Raw genomic sequence first — 19,353 nt, 5'->3', positions numbered from 1 at the left:
CAGGGGTCAGAGGCTGCATGACCAACTCAGGAGACACAGGGCCAGCTCCGGCGCTCACAGCTCTAGAAAAGCAGGCTATGCCTTTCTGACAGCAGTGGTAAGGAGGGCCTTTCACTAGGAGTCACTAGCTGTTTCGCTGTCAGATCTGGATCCAACCCATCAGTTGTCTTTTCGCTGTACTCTGTAAGTCTGTAGTGTGAGTGTGAAGGTGACGTTACAGTACGTTCTGTGGCCGTGACGTCAGTGGCATGCTCGCGTAGTCATGTGAAGATCACATTTCATATTAGATCTCTGTATGCAGATGTGCAGCAAATTCATCAAGACGCTAAAAGTGTGCCATTGAATCAGACTAAAGTTGCACCCGTAGATACAGTTCTTGTTGGGAAAGATAATTTTTTTATTCTACAAATCTGTCAGCATAGTTTTGGACTCTTTGGAGATTTGTGTAGTTGTGATAGTCCCTCTGTGTCAGGCTCCTATACTGTCAGGATCATTCTTCATGTTCAAAGTCATATCACCAAATCGCTTACTGCTTGCATCTGTTTGCTGTAACATGCATGTATTTGAAAACTGGTTCCAAGGCTGTTCATCATCCACTCGTAACTCTCCTCGTCCTGTCCTTTCCACGGATCATCAGGACATGACAAAAACTCATCTGCATGCTATAGTTGAATGTTACTGACTCATTTCAGTGTTTTTGACAAATGTGTGAATGGGCACAATTCTTTTTTGTGAAGATGAATTATTATTTTTTTTTTTTTCTTTTGAAGCTGTGTTGGGATGTTATGTCATGAAAGGGATTATTAGTGATCAGATTAGACGTGGGCAGAGCTAACTGTTCGTACCTGTGGAACTGCAGAAAACCCCGATGAAAATTGTGGAGGAGGAGGAAGAGGAGGTGGCTGAGATCCAGCCAGACCCTCTCCACCAACTTATTCTGCACTTCAGCCACAACGCTCTGACAGAGAGAAGGTGAGAGAGCTAAATCAGCGAACAGAGTCTGTGTTACAGTGAGCATGCATTTGAGTTTGTTTCATATTTCTTAAATAAAAGTAAAATGTTTGGCTACTTTTAGCACATTTCATCATTTATTTGTTACTGAACAGTCATATAGATGGTGTTGGGTGAGATTTCTTCCACATGTAGTCATTTACAAATTCAGAATACAAATTACACGGCAATTTTTGTAATTAAGTAATGTAATATATTGGATTTAAAAGAAAATGTAATCTAATCTTGTTTTGGTTTACTTCAGAATCAAACATTGCACCTTATACGAAAGAAATTGACACAAACATTTGAGTAACAATCAAGTAATCCTTGAAAATGTAACTAACTAAAGTAAATCTAATTTTTTGATTACATAATCATGATTACATGAAATTAATTACTACGAAATGCTGTGGAGAGAGAGACAGAGAGTACTTTATTGATCCTCGAAGGTAAATTTCTCGTGTTACATATATTACAACACAAACGGGCATGAGGTAGTCGGGTAAAAAGGCTACAGTATGAACAGAATTAAAAAGTCTAATAGCAGGAAACAATGTGCATTGTGCATTCTTAGAGAAAGAGTCAGTGTGAGTTATGTGTTAATGTCCATATTCAAAACATCAACTGTCACAGAATGAGTCTCTCTGCACAGCGGGGAGTCGTTACAAAGTGTGATGGCAGTGGGCTGGAATGACTTCTGTCGTGATCCTTTGAACAGTCTCTGACTGCTGATTTTGTTGAGTGGAGATTTGTTTACAGATGATGATATATTGCTGCATGTAGTATAAAATGTATATTGACACATTTTGACCTCACGTTACTCCCTTTCAGTTACTTGGAAGAAGATCCTTTGTATATTGCGTATGCAGACATGATGGCAAAGGTAGTGTTCAAGCCTTTAAGTTAATGTATGAACACTTTATTTTAAGACATAAATAAAATGAGCTTTGAATGTTGATCTTCAGAGCTGTGCAGAGGACGAAGAGGAAGAAGAGGAAGAAGAGAAAGAAAAGACTTTTGAGGTACGATCCCATTCAGGCAGAGATCCTCTTAACATATAAAATAATGCCAGTTACTGCTTATATTTCTGTTTACAAAAACATCCGTCACCTGCAGACAATTCACACAGGTACAATAAAGTGTATATTGATGATGGCTGTGTGCGTTTCTCAGGAAAAAGAGATGGAAAAGCAGAAGATTCTGTATCAGCAGGCGAGGTTGCATGCCCGCGGGGCGGCTGAGATGGTGCTGCAGATGATCAGCGCCAGTAAAGGTAACGATGAGCTCGTCGCATTTTGTGGTCAGTCTAAAAGGAAAGTAACTTTCTGCTGTTCTCCAGGCTGATGGTGGACTTCTTATTTGATAGTTCAACCACAGACATGGACGTTCTTTTTGGGCCACAGCTCCATAAAAACATAATAAATAATCATAATAAACGTTATGAGGGAAACATTAAATACTTCTTTTGCGATAAAATGACATGAAGCTAAGCTGTTAATCATCTTCATCAGGTCGTCTGGGCCCCATGGTGACCTGCACCCTCAAACTGGGAATCTCCATCCTGAATGGAGGCAACGTGCAAGTTCAGCAGGTCAGATTACACAACTCATTACTTTATTTATCATTATTCTTCTGTGCATCCATCAACATTATTGGTGCATTTGTTTTTGACGGTAGGATTGTTTGATTCCTCTTTCTTATGTCAGAAAATGCTTGATTACCTGAAAGAGAAAAGAGATGCGGGCTTTTTCAAGAGCCTCTCAGGACTGATGCAGTCTTGCAGGTACTCTCATATTGTCTATACCTCCAAAAAAAAGAACTTCTGCACAGACATCAGCTGCCTTGTATTTGACTTTTTGAGTTTCTCTCCTTCAGTGTCCTGGACTTGAATGCATTCGAGAGGCAGAACAAAGCAGAAGGTCTTGGCATGGTGACAGAGGAAGGTTCAAGTAAGTGAAGAGATGGTCTTTTTTTTTTTATATATCACACCCTTCCCGACTTTTATGCCCCACATTTTTGCCCTCAGTTATCTCTTGGAGTTCAGTAGATCTCTGCTGTCCGTTATAAAAGACCCTTCCCCTGAGCTAATGCTGAACCATGACAACTTTATAACCTTGGTGTCAAAGCAATTGATAAATGGTAGTTACTAATTAGTAGTTGCTGTGTGGCTCTTGTAGATGAAACAGTTAAAATAACATTGCTATTAATGTGTCAGTATCATGGGAACTGTTCATATGTAACAAGAGGTTTAGTGCAGGTATGAATTAGGGAGGTTCATCACGAAAAGATACTACTAATTGATTCTTTGGACGACTATACAATATTTGCTGATATCACAAAGTCTGTCATGATACGTTTTCCAGTTTGATTCAGGGACCTGCGATATCATATGCCTGTTTAACACAGCCTGTTACACGATAAACAGGATTGCTGAGTGTAGCAGCTGTCAGTCATAGATATAAGCAGTGACTAAATGGCGACAGACACACAGAGAGAGGAGGGAGGAGAGTAAACAGAAAATCATCCCTCGCTCGCTCTCTCTCTGCCTGGTTGAGCGCTGTCTCCTTTCACACAAGACAAACAAAAACCGAGTTCTTGTGCCTTTTTCCGACTCACAGAGTTTTGTCATTGGCCGACCAGAAGTTGAAGGCTGACTCGTAACTCGTGTGCTGTACAGCTTGTAGCTTCACGATCGTCAGGCTACAGATGCAGCCGCCTAGAATAGCTGTCTGTTATCTTAATAAAATGAATGGATACATCCGGCTTGGACGTGGCTGTAGGAGTTAAACAAGGCCAACAATACAGTGATAGAAGTGTGTATTAAACACTATTCAGGAATACTCACTTTTATACACTATCCACCTGAACTCATGTCAGAATTGCAGCTGACGACAAGACAAAGTTGTTTCCACAAAGATATTCAGCTCAGTTTAACCGTGACGCAGACGTGCGGCATGGGAATTTCAAAATAAAGGCGCATCCTGAAAAATGCTGATATGGATCTATGTTTTAACTTTGCGTCAGTCATGTTGGATCGTTGATCATCGAATCGATGTATTGATCCTGATCGATGGATCGTTATACCCCTGGTATAAATCCACTTTCTGTTTGTGATTATATTGATGGAGGTAGGTAGGTAGGTGTGTGTCCTGTCACCTGTTGTCAGAGCTGTATATAACTTCTTGTCTTAGAGGACATGGTCCAGCATTAAAACCTGTCTCTATCTCTCTCTCCAACGTTCAACACAAACACTTCTTCACTTGATGCTTTTTCACCTCCAAACTACGTCCCGTCTTTTCATCATTCAATCCTCTGCTAAACATTTCCACTGAGTTCTGTGTTTAACAATCCACTGTTACTACTCGTGTCTCCGTTACCGTTATGAATTTGTTTTTACCATGACTGAATGGAATTGGTAGCTCATCCCGTTAGACGCAACATAGACACAACCCAGGCCTATGATTTCCCCCCCCCTTCCGTCGAAAACTATTCTTTTTAACTGCATGAGATTTTGTTTTTCACTCGTAGCCAATATATTCATATCTCTTCGTATTGTAACTCAATGTCCTCTCTTTTTGCTTATGTCTTGGTGTATTGTTTGTCTCCTTCCTCTCATTTAAAAAAAACCATCGATGGCAGTCCACACTCAGCGGGGTAAATAGCAAATTTAGATCATCCTGATATGGCTATGCTTCCATCCTGAATGTTTCCTCCATATATGTGGTTCATACTCCCTGCTTTATTTGGTACCCAGCCTCCCCCCCCCAAATATGTTTGTAGGGACAACACTGTGCATGCAGACTGTGTACACAGAAAGTGGATCTCCAGAATCCATTGCCTGTTCTTTCGTGTGTTATTTGTTTCTTTTCCCTTCATGTTAACATTTACTAATGCAAATCCTATTACTGATGCTCCAATCTGTCGTTAGGCTTATAAGTGCCACCTCCCAAGGGTTTGACTGAAGGTTTGTGGACTCTTCCACAGCCTAAGCAAAGCTTTGTCTTGCTTTGGATTTGGGGCCTATTTCACAAAGCTGGTTTCCATACAGATGTCTAACTTTCACATGGTTTGTTTTTTTTATCTGCGCACAGAAATGTATATTTCTCGCTCATTTTGTTTAGCTCTGTTAAACTGGATTATGTAGATATATATATGTAACCTCGTCTGTCCGCTGCTTTCTTTTCTGAAATGACACCCGCCATCAGGCCCTATTGTGGCCTGCATGTGAAAGTTATCAGGCTTCCTCCAGCTTATGGAAATGTCCTAGTGTTTCACTGTTTTATTATAAGAGCATCTTTACAAAACGCACTTTGGATTCAGTTTTGAACCTGCAATCTAAAGACCCTGGACTTCAAACAAAACGTTTTGAACATGAAACCTGTCCTGCTTGCCTCATATTAGTTGCTTCTGAGGGGAGGTTAACATATTATTAGACCCTATTTTGAGTAAATAAAGACTGAAATGACTTCATGTGGGGTCACAGTCACAAACATGTCTTTTCTTCTAAGGTACCAAGGTGCTACAGAATGATGAGTTTACTAAAGACCTCTTCCGGTTTTTGCAACTGCTATGCGAGGGCCACAATGGAGGTGAGGTTGTACTCATGTATGTTTTCGTTGATAACTGGACTATTGTGCTGCTCCGTGAGCAGTGCAGTGATTCACCAGAGGAGGAAAGGCCATGGGTGAGAAAATATTTTCTTTCGTCAGATTTCCAGAACTTCCTGAGAACCCAGACTGGAAACACAACCACAGTCAACATCATTATCAGCACTGTGGACTATCTGCTCCGTCTTCAGGTGTGCAAAGCCACACACACACACACACACACACACTCACACACACACACTCTCTACCGTCTTCATCAAATACTAATGTGATCTGTGCTCTTTAGGAATCGATCAGTGACTTTTACTGGTACTACTCTGGTAAAGATGTCATTGATGAGACTGGAAAAGTCAACTTCTCCAAAGCTTTATCTGTTGCCAAGCAGATATTCAACTCACTAACTGAATATATTCAGGTAGGAAGCTGAACCGTTCAGTCAATACTGTTAAATCTGCCAAGTACAGACTGAAATGACTTTATCAGATATTTCATAATGTGTTTTTCCAATCATCTCTCTTTGCTTCAGGGCCCGTGTATTGGAAACCAGCAGAGTTTAGCTCACAGCAGACTGTGGGATGCGGTTGTGGGTTTCTTGCATGTATTTGCCAACATGCAAATGAAGCTGTCTCAGGTACAGTAAAGCTTCAAATTCAAGTATCTTCTTTAAAAAACAATAAGGAGTTTAAGAGAATACAACTAAAACAACCAAGTCACATTCATTAATAACCTGTAAATACTACAACTTTTAAATAAATCAGAAAATACTGATATAGAATTATCATTATTAATAACCATAATTTGCATAGCATACATTACAATTCACTCTATCTATTTATCCCTGTAGATTTACACATTATGGTGTCTAGAATTTACTTGTGACCCCTCATCGCAGGTTATACTCTAAGTGAACAGTTCAAGTTCGAGGTTGTTTTATTTCTTTTATTTATTATTGCTTTAACCATCTTGTGACCCCTAGAATATATATTGGTACCCACTGTTAAAGCATAGAACATTATCACCCATAAAACTACGATAGGTTGGTAATTTGATACATTTTACAGAACTTTGATTGAGCCTCTGTTTAATGGTGATCTTAAAGTTAAGGCATTAACAACACACTTTGTGTTTTTTGCTTTGGGAAAAGTCCTCCGGAGCAACGCTTTAACGAAAAGACTCTAATCTCCTTGTAGGATGCCAGTCAGATTGAGTTGTTGAAGGAGCTGATGGACTTACAGAAGGACATGGTTGTCATGTTGTTGTCACTGCTAGAGGGTAAGAGCCTGAAGCTGTCATTCACTGTCAAAGAAAAAGCCACAAACACGTTGACACAGTTCTACAAATCATGCAGTACACAATACATTTTGTTTGTGTGTAAGTACTTTTGTGCTCCATCTCCAGGTAATGTGGTGAATGGTACGATTGGAAAGCAGATGGTTGACACCCTGGTGGAGTCTTCTAACAATGTGGAGATGATCCTGAAGTTCTTCGATATGTTCCTCAAACTGAAGGACCTGACGACCTCTGACAATTTCAGAGAGTACGACCCTGAGTTTAAAGGCATTATTTCAAAGAAGGAGTTCCAGAAGTCGATGGAGAACCAGAAGCAGTACAGCCAGTCTGAGATTGAATTCCTGCTCTCGTGCGCAGAGGCCGACGAGAACGACATGTTCAACTACAAGGAATTTGTGGAGAGATTCCACGAGCCAGCCAAAGATATTGGCTTCAACGTGGCAGTGCTGCTGACAAACCTGGCTGAACACATGCCGCATGATTCCAGACTCGCCACCTTCTTAGACCTGGCGGAGAGCGTCCTCAGCTATTTCGAGCCTTACCTGGGTCGTATTGAAATCATGGGCAGCGCAAAGCGTATCGAGAGGGTTTACTTTGAGATCAGTGAGTCGAGCCGTGAGCAGTGGGAGAAGCCTCAGGTCAAAGAGTCCAAGCGTCAGTTCATCTTTGATGTGGTCAACGAAGGCGGAGAGAGCGAGAAGATGGAGATGTTTGTGAATTTCTGCGAGGACACCATCTTTGAAATGCAGCTGGCCTCGCAGATCTCTGAGCCGGATGTGGTTGAACAGCCTGAGGAAGAGGAAGAGGAAGATGGATACAGTATCCTGGACGAGCTGGCAGGAGAGGAAGAGGGTGCCTTGGAGTCTGCCTCTGCCTTCACCACTGCATGCCACTCGGTCAAGAAGAAGATCGCCGAAGTCCGCCAAATCTTCTCTGTTAAAAGCGTGCGCAAGCAGTTTAAGAAAATCAAGAAGCTGAGCATCAAGGAGATCATCACAGGCTTCTTCTCCTTCTTCTGGATGCTCTTCACAGGTTTCTTCAAGGGCATCTATGGACTTATATTCGGGTTCTTCCACGTCATCTGGTCCTCCATGTTCGGTGGTGGTCTAGTCGAAGGAGCCAAGAACATAAAGGTGACAGACATTCTCGGAAACATGCCAGACCCAACCCAGTTTGGTATCCATGGAGATGTGAGTGAAGGAGAGAAAGTGGAGTCGATAGAGTCATCTGGAAACTTAGATATAGCCATGACACCAACAGGCGACTTAACGGAGGTCGACGCGATGATAGAGCTGCTGACGATGCCCAAGAAGGAAGGAGGGAAACATGTTGAGCCCGGCCTGGGTGATGTTTCTGAGCTAAGTGAAACCTCGTCTACTGACCACAAGAAGGTTCGCAGTCAAAATCTGTGATTAATGATTTTAATCCCCGTAGATATCTTTTCTCATTATCTCTTCCATGCAGTCTCTCAGCTCATGAAAATGTATCACCCCTCTTGCAGAAAGCTGCTGCCAAGCCTGTTGAAACCCCTGAGAGTGAACCAGAGAAAGCAGAGTGAGTAAAATAAAGTGAGAGGAAAATGAATTGTCATCATACAAAATAAAATGAACTGTTTTGAATACAGCACAGAGAACCAGGAGAAGGAGGATAAGCCAAAAGAGGAGGAGGCCAAGGAGCAAGTGGTGGAGGAGAAGGCCAAGGCCAAATCGAGTCAGCCTAAAGAGGCGTCGCCCGCCTTCATGTCGAGTATCTTCGCTTTTCTGGACGTCTATCGGAACAAGATGCTGGTGAGCCCTCACATTACATATACCTACAGTTTGAACATATCTTTTTTTTCTTCACTATTGTTTTGTTTAGCACAGAAAATTGTTTCCAAAATGTGGATACGCAGTTACAAAGCAGTCAGTGGTTAATCAAACATTTTCCTTACAGAACTACCTGGCTCGTAACTTCTACAACTTGCGTTTCCTGGCTCTGTTTGTGTGTTTTGCCATCAACTTCATTCTTCTCTTCTACAAGGTAATTCAAGTCAAGTTTAGTTAAAAAAAGAAAAGGCACTATTTCTCCAGATATGACATGATTGATCTGCACCAGTCAAATCTCAAATGATGGAAAAATAAAGCGCCCAAATCTGGACCTTTTGGGTCGTGATTTCTCACTAGGAATATCTACTTGTATCTACAAACTGCAAAAAGAAAAGAAAAAAAAAAAAAGCCAGACTTCTGAAATGTTTAATAACTCAAGCAGCTGTACAAGAACTTTCTGCAAATTGGCAAAAGAACCTCACCAGACATTCAATACAAACTTTTTAACAATCCTCATTCCAGACACAGATGCATGCATAAATTAAGTTGGAGCCAATGTGATTTCTTTAGTCTGATTTATCCACCTGAAATAGATATTTTTAAGCAGTTTGATTAAAGTGACGATCACGAACAATTCTAGCAATTATTCCTTTTATAAGGAAACTGAAGGACAAAGAGAAAAGCTAAAACGTAGAAACAGATGTCAGAACTTTACAATTCATTTATTTTATATGTGGTATGTACTCTTTAGGTCACTGGTGAAAATGAGGAAGAAACTGATGATGAAAACCGCTGGGGTGGCGATGAGGAAGACGACGTGAATACACTTTTCGACATGGATGAGTTTGTCCTGCAGGAGAGCACCGGCTACATGTTACCAACGCTGCGCTTCTTGGCTATATTCCACACCGTCATCTCACTCCTCTGTTTGTTCGGGTACTACTGTCTGAAGGTCGGTACTATAGTCGAGAATCATTTCTTTGCAGATGATACCATTGTGTACGTTACATGTTTTAGTTACACATGGTAATATTTCCACTCCAGGTTCCTTTGGTGGTGTTCAAGAGAGAGAAAGAGATTGCCAGGAAACTTGAATTCGATGGTCTCTACATCACCGAACAGCCGTCCGACGATGACATCAAGGGCCAGTGGGATCGACTCGTCATCAACACCCCGTGAGTGACAACCAAGTTTTTTACAGCACTGGATTCTGTCTGAATAAATGCATTTTCTCAAACTGCTTCTATTACTCCAGCTGAGCTCCGTCTCCATTCTACTTTCCATTACAGGTCTTTCCCCAGCAACTACTGGGACAAGTTTATCAAGCGCAAGGTTAGTTTGTACCCTTAGTATCTGTACAGAAATACAACCTAAAATGATGAATTTGTGTATTGTGTTAGAAATTGCCAAACTGATAAAGCAATAACATCTAATGATTACATGGTATACAAAGGTAATAGTGGCATGTGTTGTTCATTTGATGTTCCTAGAATAGAAGAAGTAGTAGTGAAATTATTGAAAAATCAAACTCTTGTTGGGGAGATCCTGAATCCTGAACTGGATCCAGTTCTTCTAGGTTGCTACATCATCTCTAAACAAGATAGACGTCTTTCCTACTGCTGTCCTCCCTCTGTAATATCTAGGTGATCAACAAGTACGGCGACATGTATGGAGCTGAACGCATCGCTGAGCTCTTAGGACTGGATAAGAGTGCTTTGGACTTTGACCCCACAATAGAGACTGTCGAGAAGGAAGCTTCCCTGCTCTCCTGGTGAGAACTCAACCTTTGTTTCCTCTTTCATTCTCCTTAAACCCTGGATCCCACCGGGCACAGCTCTGACGTCGAGTGTTTTGCCCACCAGACTGTTCATTTGCTCAGATTCGGTCATTTTACGCGCTCCGGTGGCCGCGGTGCAGCTGGAATGTTAGACTCTGGGGTATTTTTGTTTTGCAACCAAGTACAGGCTAAAAAAAAGAGTTTTCTTAACCAAAGATTTTAGCAGTCACTCAAGTAATCACTGACTTATTGGTAGTGATCAACACCCCTATTGACAACCACTGTAAATGGACAGTGGTGACTTCATCTGGGTGTTAAATTTGTACTCAAAGAGCTCGATTCAAATCTGAAAATTTGAGCTTTACTCGACCAAAGCACAGAAAAACCGGTGCAGGTGAATCTCTGAGTTTAAACATAAAAAAATAGATAAAACCAGACTGCACAAATCACCTTATAATCCTCCTACATAAATAGCTTTTGATGATTGCACACCCCTACTGTGATTCAACACTTTTTCTTCTCGACAGGCTGAGCTCCATTGATACAAAGTACCACATCTGGAAACTGGGAGTGGTCTTGACTGACAACGTAAGTTTATTTGATGTGTAATCAGCACCTCACACCGCCGTCACTGGGAAAAAATATGGAAAGAATATAACCCTGTTTAATAAAAACAAGCTTTAATTGCATCAATTCTGCTGTGAATGGGCAACATTACCTTATCTCAGCTGTTTTTTTTTTGTGTTGTGAAATATAAAGAATACAAGCTCAAAAATACAATTATGTGTCATTTTTTAATTGAAACCATAATTAGTCCCTTCTGATTGGCCCTTTTCTTTTCCTGTAGTACTTCCTGTATCTGATCTGGTACACCACCATGTCCATTTTTGGACACTTCAACAACTTCTTCTTTGCTGCCCATCTGTTGGACATCGCCATGGGCTTCAAAACCCTCCGTACTATCCTGTCGTCTGTCACTCACAACGGCAAGCAGGTAAGTAGTTGAAGCCAGCAGAGGGAGCCAGAGTACAGATAGAGAGTATGTATATATTTGACCTTTTTCTGAGCTTCTACTCTTGAAGGAGAAAGCCTTCAAATTAAAGCGTAACTCTTATTTTAGGCCCTCGTCTCATTCTGAAAGATCTTCATGTGGTCTGTGCTAACAGGGAGAGACCAACAAGCAGTGTGATTCATACCGACATAATCGAATCAAGAAATTATCTTCTGGGAAAAAAAGGAAAAGAAAAAGGATGGAGCTTTGAAATAGAAAGTGTATACTTCTGAGGACTCACAGTCTCCCAGGTCACAGGATATCTAGAAATAAACATCGTGTGAAATAAATTTAAAATAAATGGAAATAAAACGTCAAAGGCGACAGGATTTGCTGTTTTATGGAGAACGTTCTGTTGGAGCTGGGGTCGTTCACACTTTATTTGGCAAGTGTTGTCGTGAGAAACAGTGAAGAGATTTTATGTGATTAGAAATAGGTTGAGCACAGTTTGAGCATCTTGTATCTAGTTTATTTTCAACAAATAATCAAACAAATTAAAGATGGTATGAATTTAGTTTCCTTAAATTTCTGAAAGTCTTTATTCTTACAGAACTACTTATTTCAGCTGTAGAAGCCTTGAAAATGTTGCAGTTCTTCTGTGCTTCACTTTCCCTATTTCTAAACTCCCTGACATTTATCTAACTTATCTTGTTCTCTGACAAAAGCTACATTTAAACAAGAAAAGAGAGAGTTTGTGCTTTCCAAAGAGGCTGCAGCCCTCTCGAATCTCAGCTCAAACTGTCTCCGGGAACACGTAAAGGTCACATAAAATGTTTCCATGAATGTAAGTATCGTATTTTAATGAATTTTCCAGCTTGTGCTGACTGTGGGTCTGCTGGCCGTCGTCGTCTATCTCTACACCGTGGTGGCCTTCAACTTCTTCAGGAAGTTCTACAACAAGAGCGAGGATGAGGACGAGCCCGACATGAAGTGTGATGACATGATGACGGTACGTGTTTTTTTTTTATTAATCCACGAAAGGTTTGTGACATTTAAAAACAGTTTCCCTTTGTCAAAGTGAATGAGGCTTGCAGACAACAGCAAGGGCAAGTGTTGAAAGAGATTCCTGAGGCTGCTGCAGGAATGCAAGCGTGTGCGCTTTATCGTTTTTCACTGGTGAGAGATGTGGATGATTTTAAAAATGAGTCATTTTCAAACTATTTATTGAATTGAGTCTTTTTATTTGACACATCTTTTGCTATGAATTATTAACCACAAAGTCGCATATGAAGGATGAACATTAAGTTTTCATTCATTCATTTTCCATCTCTACCTTCCACAGGATAATATCCAGCTGCCTTTAATACTCCACTCATAATTTCAGCTTTAAAAACGTGTGAAACGACTGCGCAGCTCTAAGCTTGTTTCCCATTTTCCTCTCTGCAGTGCTATTTGTTCCACATGTACGTGGGTGTGCGAGCTGGAGGTGGTATTGGAGACGAGTTGGAGGACCCAGCCGGAGACCCCTACGAGCTTTACCGCATCCTGTTTGACATCACCTTCTTCTTCTTCGTCATCGTCATCCTGCTGGCCATCATTCAGGGTGGAGTATCTTTTTGCATTTTCCATATCTTGACCGATCTTGTTCTGCGTCCTAAACGCATAAATAACACACATCACGTGTGATAAGTTGTGCTCAACAAACTGTCGCTCCCTCCTTCAGGTTTGATCATTGATGCCTTTGGTGAGCTGAGAGACCAGCAGGAGCAGGTGAAGGAGGACATGGAGGTGAGACTCGGCTCCAAAACTGTGCTGCACAGTTCTTTAACTTTACCTTACGAGTTGAATCAAAATCTAACATCCTGTCTTTTTCTTCTTCCAGACCAAATGCTTCATCTGTGGCATTGGGAACGATTACTTTGACCGGACGCCTCACGGGTTTGAAACCCACACCTTACAAGAGCACAACCTAGCCAACTACCTGTGAGTGCAGCCTCGAGCAGGATGAAGTTTGAAGTGCTTCAGATTTTTGTGATGACGCCTTCATGTCCTCCTGTGTGCAGGTTCTTCCTGATGTACCTGATTAACAAGGACGAGACTGAACACACGGGTCAGGTACGTGACGAGATTCACAGCCTCGGTTTTCTTCAACGTTTTCTTCCGAGAGTTATCTTCTTGTATGTCGTGTTGTCTGATCAATCTTAAGACAGCAAATAAGGTTACAGAGACTTCAGTAGGTTTTTACTTGTGCAACATTTCAACCCACTTGTTATGTTGCATAAGTGCAGCTCGGCAGGAGGAAGAAAGGATGCGTGGGTTCACTCTGACTTTTTAGATATTAACTTGTTGTCGTGCACCTTTTTTTATTTAACGTGCATGCATGTCCCAAATTCAGCAAAGGAAGAAAAACAGGTAAAAATGTAATCCAATACAGTTACGAGGATCAGTAATCTAACCCAAATATCACAATATTAAAGTAACGTAACTTGATAACTTTCCATTACTTTTGGATTACCGTCAATCCATTTTCTTCCACTTATCCTGCGTTGGGTCGTGGTGGCAGCAGGTTTATCCAGCAACACCTTCCAGCTCCTCCACATTTAAAGGAGCCAGCTGAGGTGGTTAGGACATCTGATTAGGATGCCTCCTTTGGAGGTGTTCTGGAAACGTCCAACTGGAAGGAGACCTCGGGACAGACCCAGAACCCGCTGGAGGGACTACATAGTCCATCTAGCCTGGAAACGTCTCAGGACGAGCTGGAATGCGTTTCTGGAACACTCTGCTAAACCTGCTGCCACCACGATCAGACTCCGGATAAGAGGAAGAAAATGGTTGGATGGATGTAATCCATTACTTTCCAAGCGAAAGGAACGTTAAACTGACTTTGGTGCAGCTCCTCCAGACTGCAAAAGAACCAAACTGAGATACTTGTTGAGGAAAAAGTCACAAAGCTTTTATATTTTTAACATAATTAACCCCAACTATAACTTACTGCAGTATCACACATTATGTATGCAGTCAAAACATGTTCACTCTAGCATTTAGTATATTATTTACATAGATAATATTGATATTCAGGCTCCCCATAACCAGCAAATGGTCTAACGTGTATCATCTTCTTTCCTGTCCAGGAGTCCTACGTGTGGAAGATGTACCAGGAGAGATGCTGGGACTTCTTCCCTACTGGAGACTGCTTCCGTAAGCAATATGAGGACCAGTTGGGTTAGAGAGGGGGCAGCCTCGTCTTGGTGCCCACCCCCCCGTCTCTCTCTCTCTCTACTTTCCTTCGATCTGAAAGAGACGCTGAACTCGACTTCACCCTGTTAACAGAACTTGAACACTCGCTGGACTTTTCTCTGCTGCCATGGTGTCGAAAAATGTGAAGAAGAAAAAGAAAAAAAAAAACATCATTCATTTTGAATTCCGACACACGAAACATAATTTCAAAGAAAGTGATTGATTTGAGACAGACGATTGGACATTTCGGGTTTTGTGCATCCAAGTCCTCGTTACCTGAGAATAGTCACTTTGCCACGACGCCTCTTTTATGCAAATCCTTCCTTTTGATTCTGATTCACATTGCCTTTTCACTTGCTTAACCCCCAACCTGTTGCACAATTTGTTGTGTGTAGACATTTGATACACGTGAAGGGTTACAGCATGACAACTGAATGTCTGAATATGCACAATTTCTAGATTAACGCCAGGATGTTAGTGTCACTTACTTACCAAACCAACTGAATGGGATGTGTGCTGCTACTATCGATATCCAGTTCAACATCATCAAATGACATGAGTGTGACCTGATCTGCCTTTCAAAAAAAAAAAAAATCTGTCAAATGAAATGTACGAGTTACAGAAGAAAGATGGTTCTTCCAGGACCGGAGACACTTTTAAAGGTGTTTATTAAGTGCCGACGTGCCTTATGATAAACTATGCAACAAAAAAAAAAAGTAATCATTTTTGTTCCTCCTGACACAAGCAGTGCGTTCTAGTTCTGGATTAGTTACAAGCAGATTTAGCTCGAGCTAGTTTTGTGGCTTTTAAATACATAAAAAAAAAAAAGAAAACATTTGTTGTATAAAATCTAGATAATCCTTGTGTAAATGTTGCTTAGTTTGGTTTCGTTTCCAAGCTGTGGTGTCCTGCCCGCCTGCACTTCTTTCCACAGTAGAAGAGCCCCACAACTAAATGAGGAAAAAAAAACAACACAACTTGGTTCAAGGATTTATTGACATCAGAATGGTTAGCTGCTATTGTATGGCCATTTGTATGTATGTAGTAGCTTTGGTAAACCGCATTTCTTTTGACAAAAGGGGGGAGGAAATGAATAAAGTAATTGACGCAATAAACCAAACGTGTCGTCCGTCCCTTTTTCCGGCTGCTCACATCTTTTCCTCTGATGGCGACTCTCCCGCGGTGTGTAACTTTCACAGTCTCACAAGGAACAGAGGATTATTTCTCTGAAACATGAAGTACAGAGGGAACATCATGACACATTCTTACAAATGTTCGAGACGTACTGTCCTGTCTATACGCCTCTCGTTCGTCACCAGGGACCAGATAAACAAACCTTGACCGCAAAAAAACGAACTTCTCTGTCCAGCATGTAAACTTCATAACTGGCTTCTGTTATGATTCTGATGGAAGTTGAAGCAGGGAATTTGAAACCAAAGTCAGGCTTTCCGTTAACACCTTTTCTGTCTCTAATCAAGTCTTTCCTCGGTGGACGACTGTCAGGAGATCATGCTGTCGAGCCAGTCCTCCAGGTCTTCCTCTGTCACTTCCTTCTTCGTGGAAACAGACTCGGGAGGTGCGACGTCTTTGTCTTTCACCTCCTCCATCTTCTCTTCTATCACCTCCATCACTTCCTCGCACGCTGCAGATTAAAAGAACATAGTGGGAAAAGAATTGGATTCTAGAAATTTTAATCTGAAGGATGGAGTATGAGACTTAATTCAGTTCCTGATTATTGGTGGATTTAAGTAAGAAATTGACATTTTGGGAAACTATTATTTAACTTTTATTTGTTCAGTTCTGGAGAGAAGATTGATACGACTCAAGTCTGTAAAGTGAACAAGAAGCTCCAGCACCTGTGAAGCTTTCTAATTAACCTTTGGACAGAGTCAGGCTAGCCGTTTCCACTCACCTTTCTCTGGAACTGCACTCTCCTCATCTTCGACACCGACAGACTGCTCCCCTGAAACACTCAACACTGGTTTCTGTAAACTGAGCAGCTGGTCCAGCTCTTCGTCGACATCATCCACCGGCGTCTCTGCTGCGCTCGAAGAAACCTGCAACTTTGGAACAGACGCCGGGTTTGTAGCCACCGAGACCTTCTGGTTGGTGCTGAGGACTTTCAAGGCTGCCGTCGGAGGAGTGAACAAGGTCGTTTTGGGCAACTCCTGTTTCGGTGCGAGCGTCATCGTGGGCAGCTCCACTGGTGTGGAAACCTGAAAACAGGACATACGGTTAAAATATGAACATTAAAAATCCACAATCGATCAGATTTAAGCAGCCTACTTGAACCAGCTCGGCCTCCAGGTTGAGTCTCTGATGTAGAGGCACTTGTTGGAGGCTCTGGGCGAGCGCTGGGAGGTCCACGAACGCCGCAGACATCTAGAGAGGAAACAGAAAAACACAGTTCTTCACAGACTGATGAAATGATACTCAACAGCTACGAGAAAACTTTTGTTACGACTGCTGATGTTGACACAAACGTCTCTTTTCACTCTGTCACCATGACTATCAGCACTTATCCGTGTATACAAAGCAGTGCATCACACACAGATTATGTAACGGTTCTTGTGTACAATGTTTTGTTTCACTTGTGTGCAAGTACAAAACAAAAGAGCACTCATCTGCAGTGGTAGGCTACTCACAATGATTACAAAAGATGTAACATGTTGCAGCACTTCATCAGCTTTCACATGCCTGGACACAAAAATAAAAAGTTTTCGCACTATAAAGCGAACCAAAACCATTGTTCCATCTGATCCGGACCTCTTCACTTCTGCCCAAGGTTGGGCTGTTTCATTCGGTCCAAACTAAAAGAGGTAGGTGTGAAGTGCTTTCTGACTGCTGTGCATTTTCAATCCACACATGATGTCTTCTCGGAGCGATCCATACCTCACAAAGCGGGGTTAAAACCGACAGCGTAACAATGCAAAGTGCTAAAGATTTACCTGACTGGCTACAAATGAGTCCATCTCCCAGTCCTTTTCCTCGGAAAAGCGGAATTGAGTGAACGAATCCCCTGTGAAGGACACACAGAAAACAGAGTTTGACATATCACTCCCTGCAGGGACCGTTGGTAATTAAAACAATCTGTTTTAGCTCCACTCAAAACAACACTTATCCTCTTATTCGTTTCAAGTACAAAGACAAGTCCGGAGCTGCGTGTGATTAAACAGGCTTGCGGTGCTAATGTAAGCCAAGCAAGTGGCCTTCACACCTCGAATGTTTGAAATGCTAAACCAGTGTTTCTCTGGAAGGCAGTCCGTCGTTGTGTAAACTGTTGATCGGTGCGCGTGGCGCCACTTTGCTTCCAGAACATGGACAGGCTGAGGGCTCTTGTAGAGAGAGACTGAGGTTGTTTATAACAGGCAGAAAAACAAAATGAGATTAGTCTGCTGATGAAACTGGTGCAGGGAGAGGAAACCGGCGCGTACGAGGAGAGTAGAGTCAAAACACAACATCCAATACAACCTCTCAACAAGCCCGCACAGGGTGTCAGCCATGAAGCACCACTGTTAAAGCTCCTCATGTGGCGTCATTTTGGGTGGTTGTGAATAATTTTCTGATGAAGCGTTTCTCTTTGTTCAAACACAGGAGGAAGAAACACGTGAAAGCGTTTCTCTTTGTTCAAACACAGGAGGAAGAAACACGTGAATGCTGCAGTTATCTCCACGAGAGAGATGAGATGCGGGGGGCGATGCCTAGCTTAGCATAAAGACTGGAAGCAGGGGGAAACTGCTAGCATGGCTCCATCCAAAATTAAAAATATGCCATAATGCCAACCAGCAACTCTAAAGCTCACAGATTCACACGTTGTAGAACATTGCAGTAAACAATCTGCTCTTTTAGGGGCTTTTATATACTGTATTATTCTTTATATTCATTTTATTTATAAGTGATTGGGATTAATAGAATCCCAAGAATCCCATGAGGTGTCCCACATAAAAAAACAATTATCGAACTGAATGAATAAACTGAATTATGGCAATCACCTGGTGCAACAGAGCCTTGTAAACGTCTTCAGGACTGACATTTTCTGGGTGACAGACAATCACAACCTCCCAGTTCTTTACTATGAACCATTAAAAATGTTTATTTAATATTATCTTTTCAGGCTGTAGCTTCATATTTAGGGCACAAACCTGAACATCAAAAATGCACATATAGTATGACTTGTGTGTGCAGCCTGAAGCTTCACAGTCACAGAGGAAAAACCTTGTTGGTTACTGAATTACTTAGCAACAGATCCAGATTTTAAGGTCACCCTCTCTTGCTTAAATCAAAGCACACTGATGTCGAACCATGTGGCTTTTTAAAGGTGCAGAGTCACGAACACAGCAGATCGTGGTCAGTGTGTCACACACAGATGGACAGTCAGTGGGAGAGCTGACACTTTTTGTTCTCCTGCTCCCCGTGCATTATACCGCAGACACTCTGCCCTTCAGGCGGGACGCTCGGCGCCATCTGCAGTTGTCCCTGATTGCTTGGGTGTACGGGAAGTGACGGGGGTCAAGAAGGAGAGGCGGCAGGAGGCCCTTTTTGTCTGCGTGCCGAGTCCCTGCTGTCAAACAGGCAGAGAAAAGATGATTTATGAATGGGAGCATTATCGAGGTTACAATGACTGCGAGGCGGACGGATAAGAGAAGGGAAAGG

The 19,353-nt window shown here is 41.9% G+C and overlaps 2 protein-coding genes across 6 annotated transcripts in view; one reads left to right on the top strand and one right to left on the bottom strand.

The window, feature by feature from the left end:
* Positions 1-15,667, top strand: part of ryr3 (ryanodine receptor 3) — a 106,699-nt gene extending 91,032 nt beyond the window's left edge. For 3 of the 5 annotated variants that reach the window (XM_027284252.1, XM_027284250.1, XM_027284249.1), the window contains 29 exons: positions 860-972; positions 1,825-1,876; positions 1,959-2,015; positions 2,167-2,266; positions 2,505-2,584; positions 2,700-2,776; positions 2,869-2,942; positions 4,633-4,647; positions 5,502-5,582; positions 5,703-5,791; positions 5,887-6,015; positions 6,127-6,231; positions 6,791-6,872; positions 6,999-8,281; positions 8,392-8,444; positions 8,515-8,677; positions 8,823-8,909; positions 9,447-9,647; positions 9,740-9,870; positions 9,985-10,027; positions 10,339-10,466; positions 11,000-11,060; positions 11,320-11,466; positions 12,338-12,472; positions 12,910-13,066; positions 13,187-13,251; positions 13,346-13,446; positions 13,527-13,578; positions 14,595-15,667. In XM_027284252.1, the coding sequence (XP_027140053.1) occupies positions 860-972; positions 1,825-1,876; positions 1,959-2,015; positions 2,167-2,266; positions 2,505-2,584; positions 2,700-2,776; positions 2,869-2,942; positions 4,633-4,647; positions 5,502-5,582; positions 5,703-5,791; positions 5,887-6,015; positions 6,127-6,231; positions 6,791-6,872; positions 6,999-8,281; positions 8,392-8,444; positions 8,515-8,677; positions 8,823-8,909; positions 9,447-9,647; positions 9,740-9,870; positions 9,985-10,027; positions 10,339-10,466; positions 11,000-11,060; positions 11,320-11,466; positions 12,338-12,472; positions 12,910-13,066; positions 13,187-13,251; positions 13,346-13,446; positions 13,527-13,578; positions 14,595-14,690 (3,957 nt within the window). In that variant the 3' untranslated portion in view covers positions 14,691-15,667. The remainder of the gene's footprint in view (positions 1-859; positions 973-1,824; positions 1,877-1,958; positions 2,016-2,166; positions 2,267-2,504; positions 2,585-2,699; positions 2,777-2,868; positions 2,943-4,632; positions 4,648-5,501; positions 5,583-5,702; positions 5,792-5,886; positions 6,016-6,126; positions 6,232-6,790; positions 6,873-6,998; positions 8,282-8,391; positions 8,445-8,514; positions 8,678-8,822; positions 8,910-9,446; positions 9,648-9,739; positions 9,871-9,984; positions 10,028-10,338; positions 10,467-10,999; positions 11,061-11,319; positions 11,467-12,337; positions 12,473-12,909; positions 13,067-13,186; positions 13,252-13,345; positions 13,447-13,526; positions 13,579-14,594) is intronic. The other 2 variants (XM_027284253.1, XM_027284251.1) reach the window with 1 other exon arrangement.
* Positions 15,668-15,841: 174 nt separating this feature from the next.
* The window catches only part of aven (apoptosis, caspase activation inhibitor), a 29,440-nt gene continuing 25,928 nt past the window's right edge, over positions 15,842-19,353 (bottom strand). The window contains exons 3-7 of the mRNA XM_027284254.1: positions 17,649-17,719; positions 16,987-17,082; positions 16,613-16,916; positions 16,159-16,342; positions 15,842-15,926 (exon numbers count right to left, since the gene is read on the bottom strand). Coding sequence (XP_027140055.1) covers positions 16,200-16,342; positions 16,613-16,916; positions 16,987-17,082; positions 17,649-17,719 — 614 coding nt within the window. The 3' untranslated portion in view covers positions 15,842-15,926; positions 16,159-16,199. The remainder of the gene's footprint in view (positions 15,927-16,158; positions 16,343-16,612; positions 16,917-16,986; positions 17,083-17,648; positions 17,720-19,353) is intronic.

Source organism: Larimichthys crocea, chromosome XI (assembly GCF_000972845.2).
Source record: "Larimichthys crocea isolate SSNF chromosome XI, L_crocea_2.0, whole genome shotgun sequence".
NCBI classification, from domain to species: domain Eukaryota; kingdom Metazoa; phylum Chordata; class Actinopteri; family Sciaenidae; genus Larimichthys; species Larimichthys crocea.
This window is presented reverse-complemented; position numbering and strand designations above follow the sequence as displayed.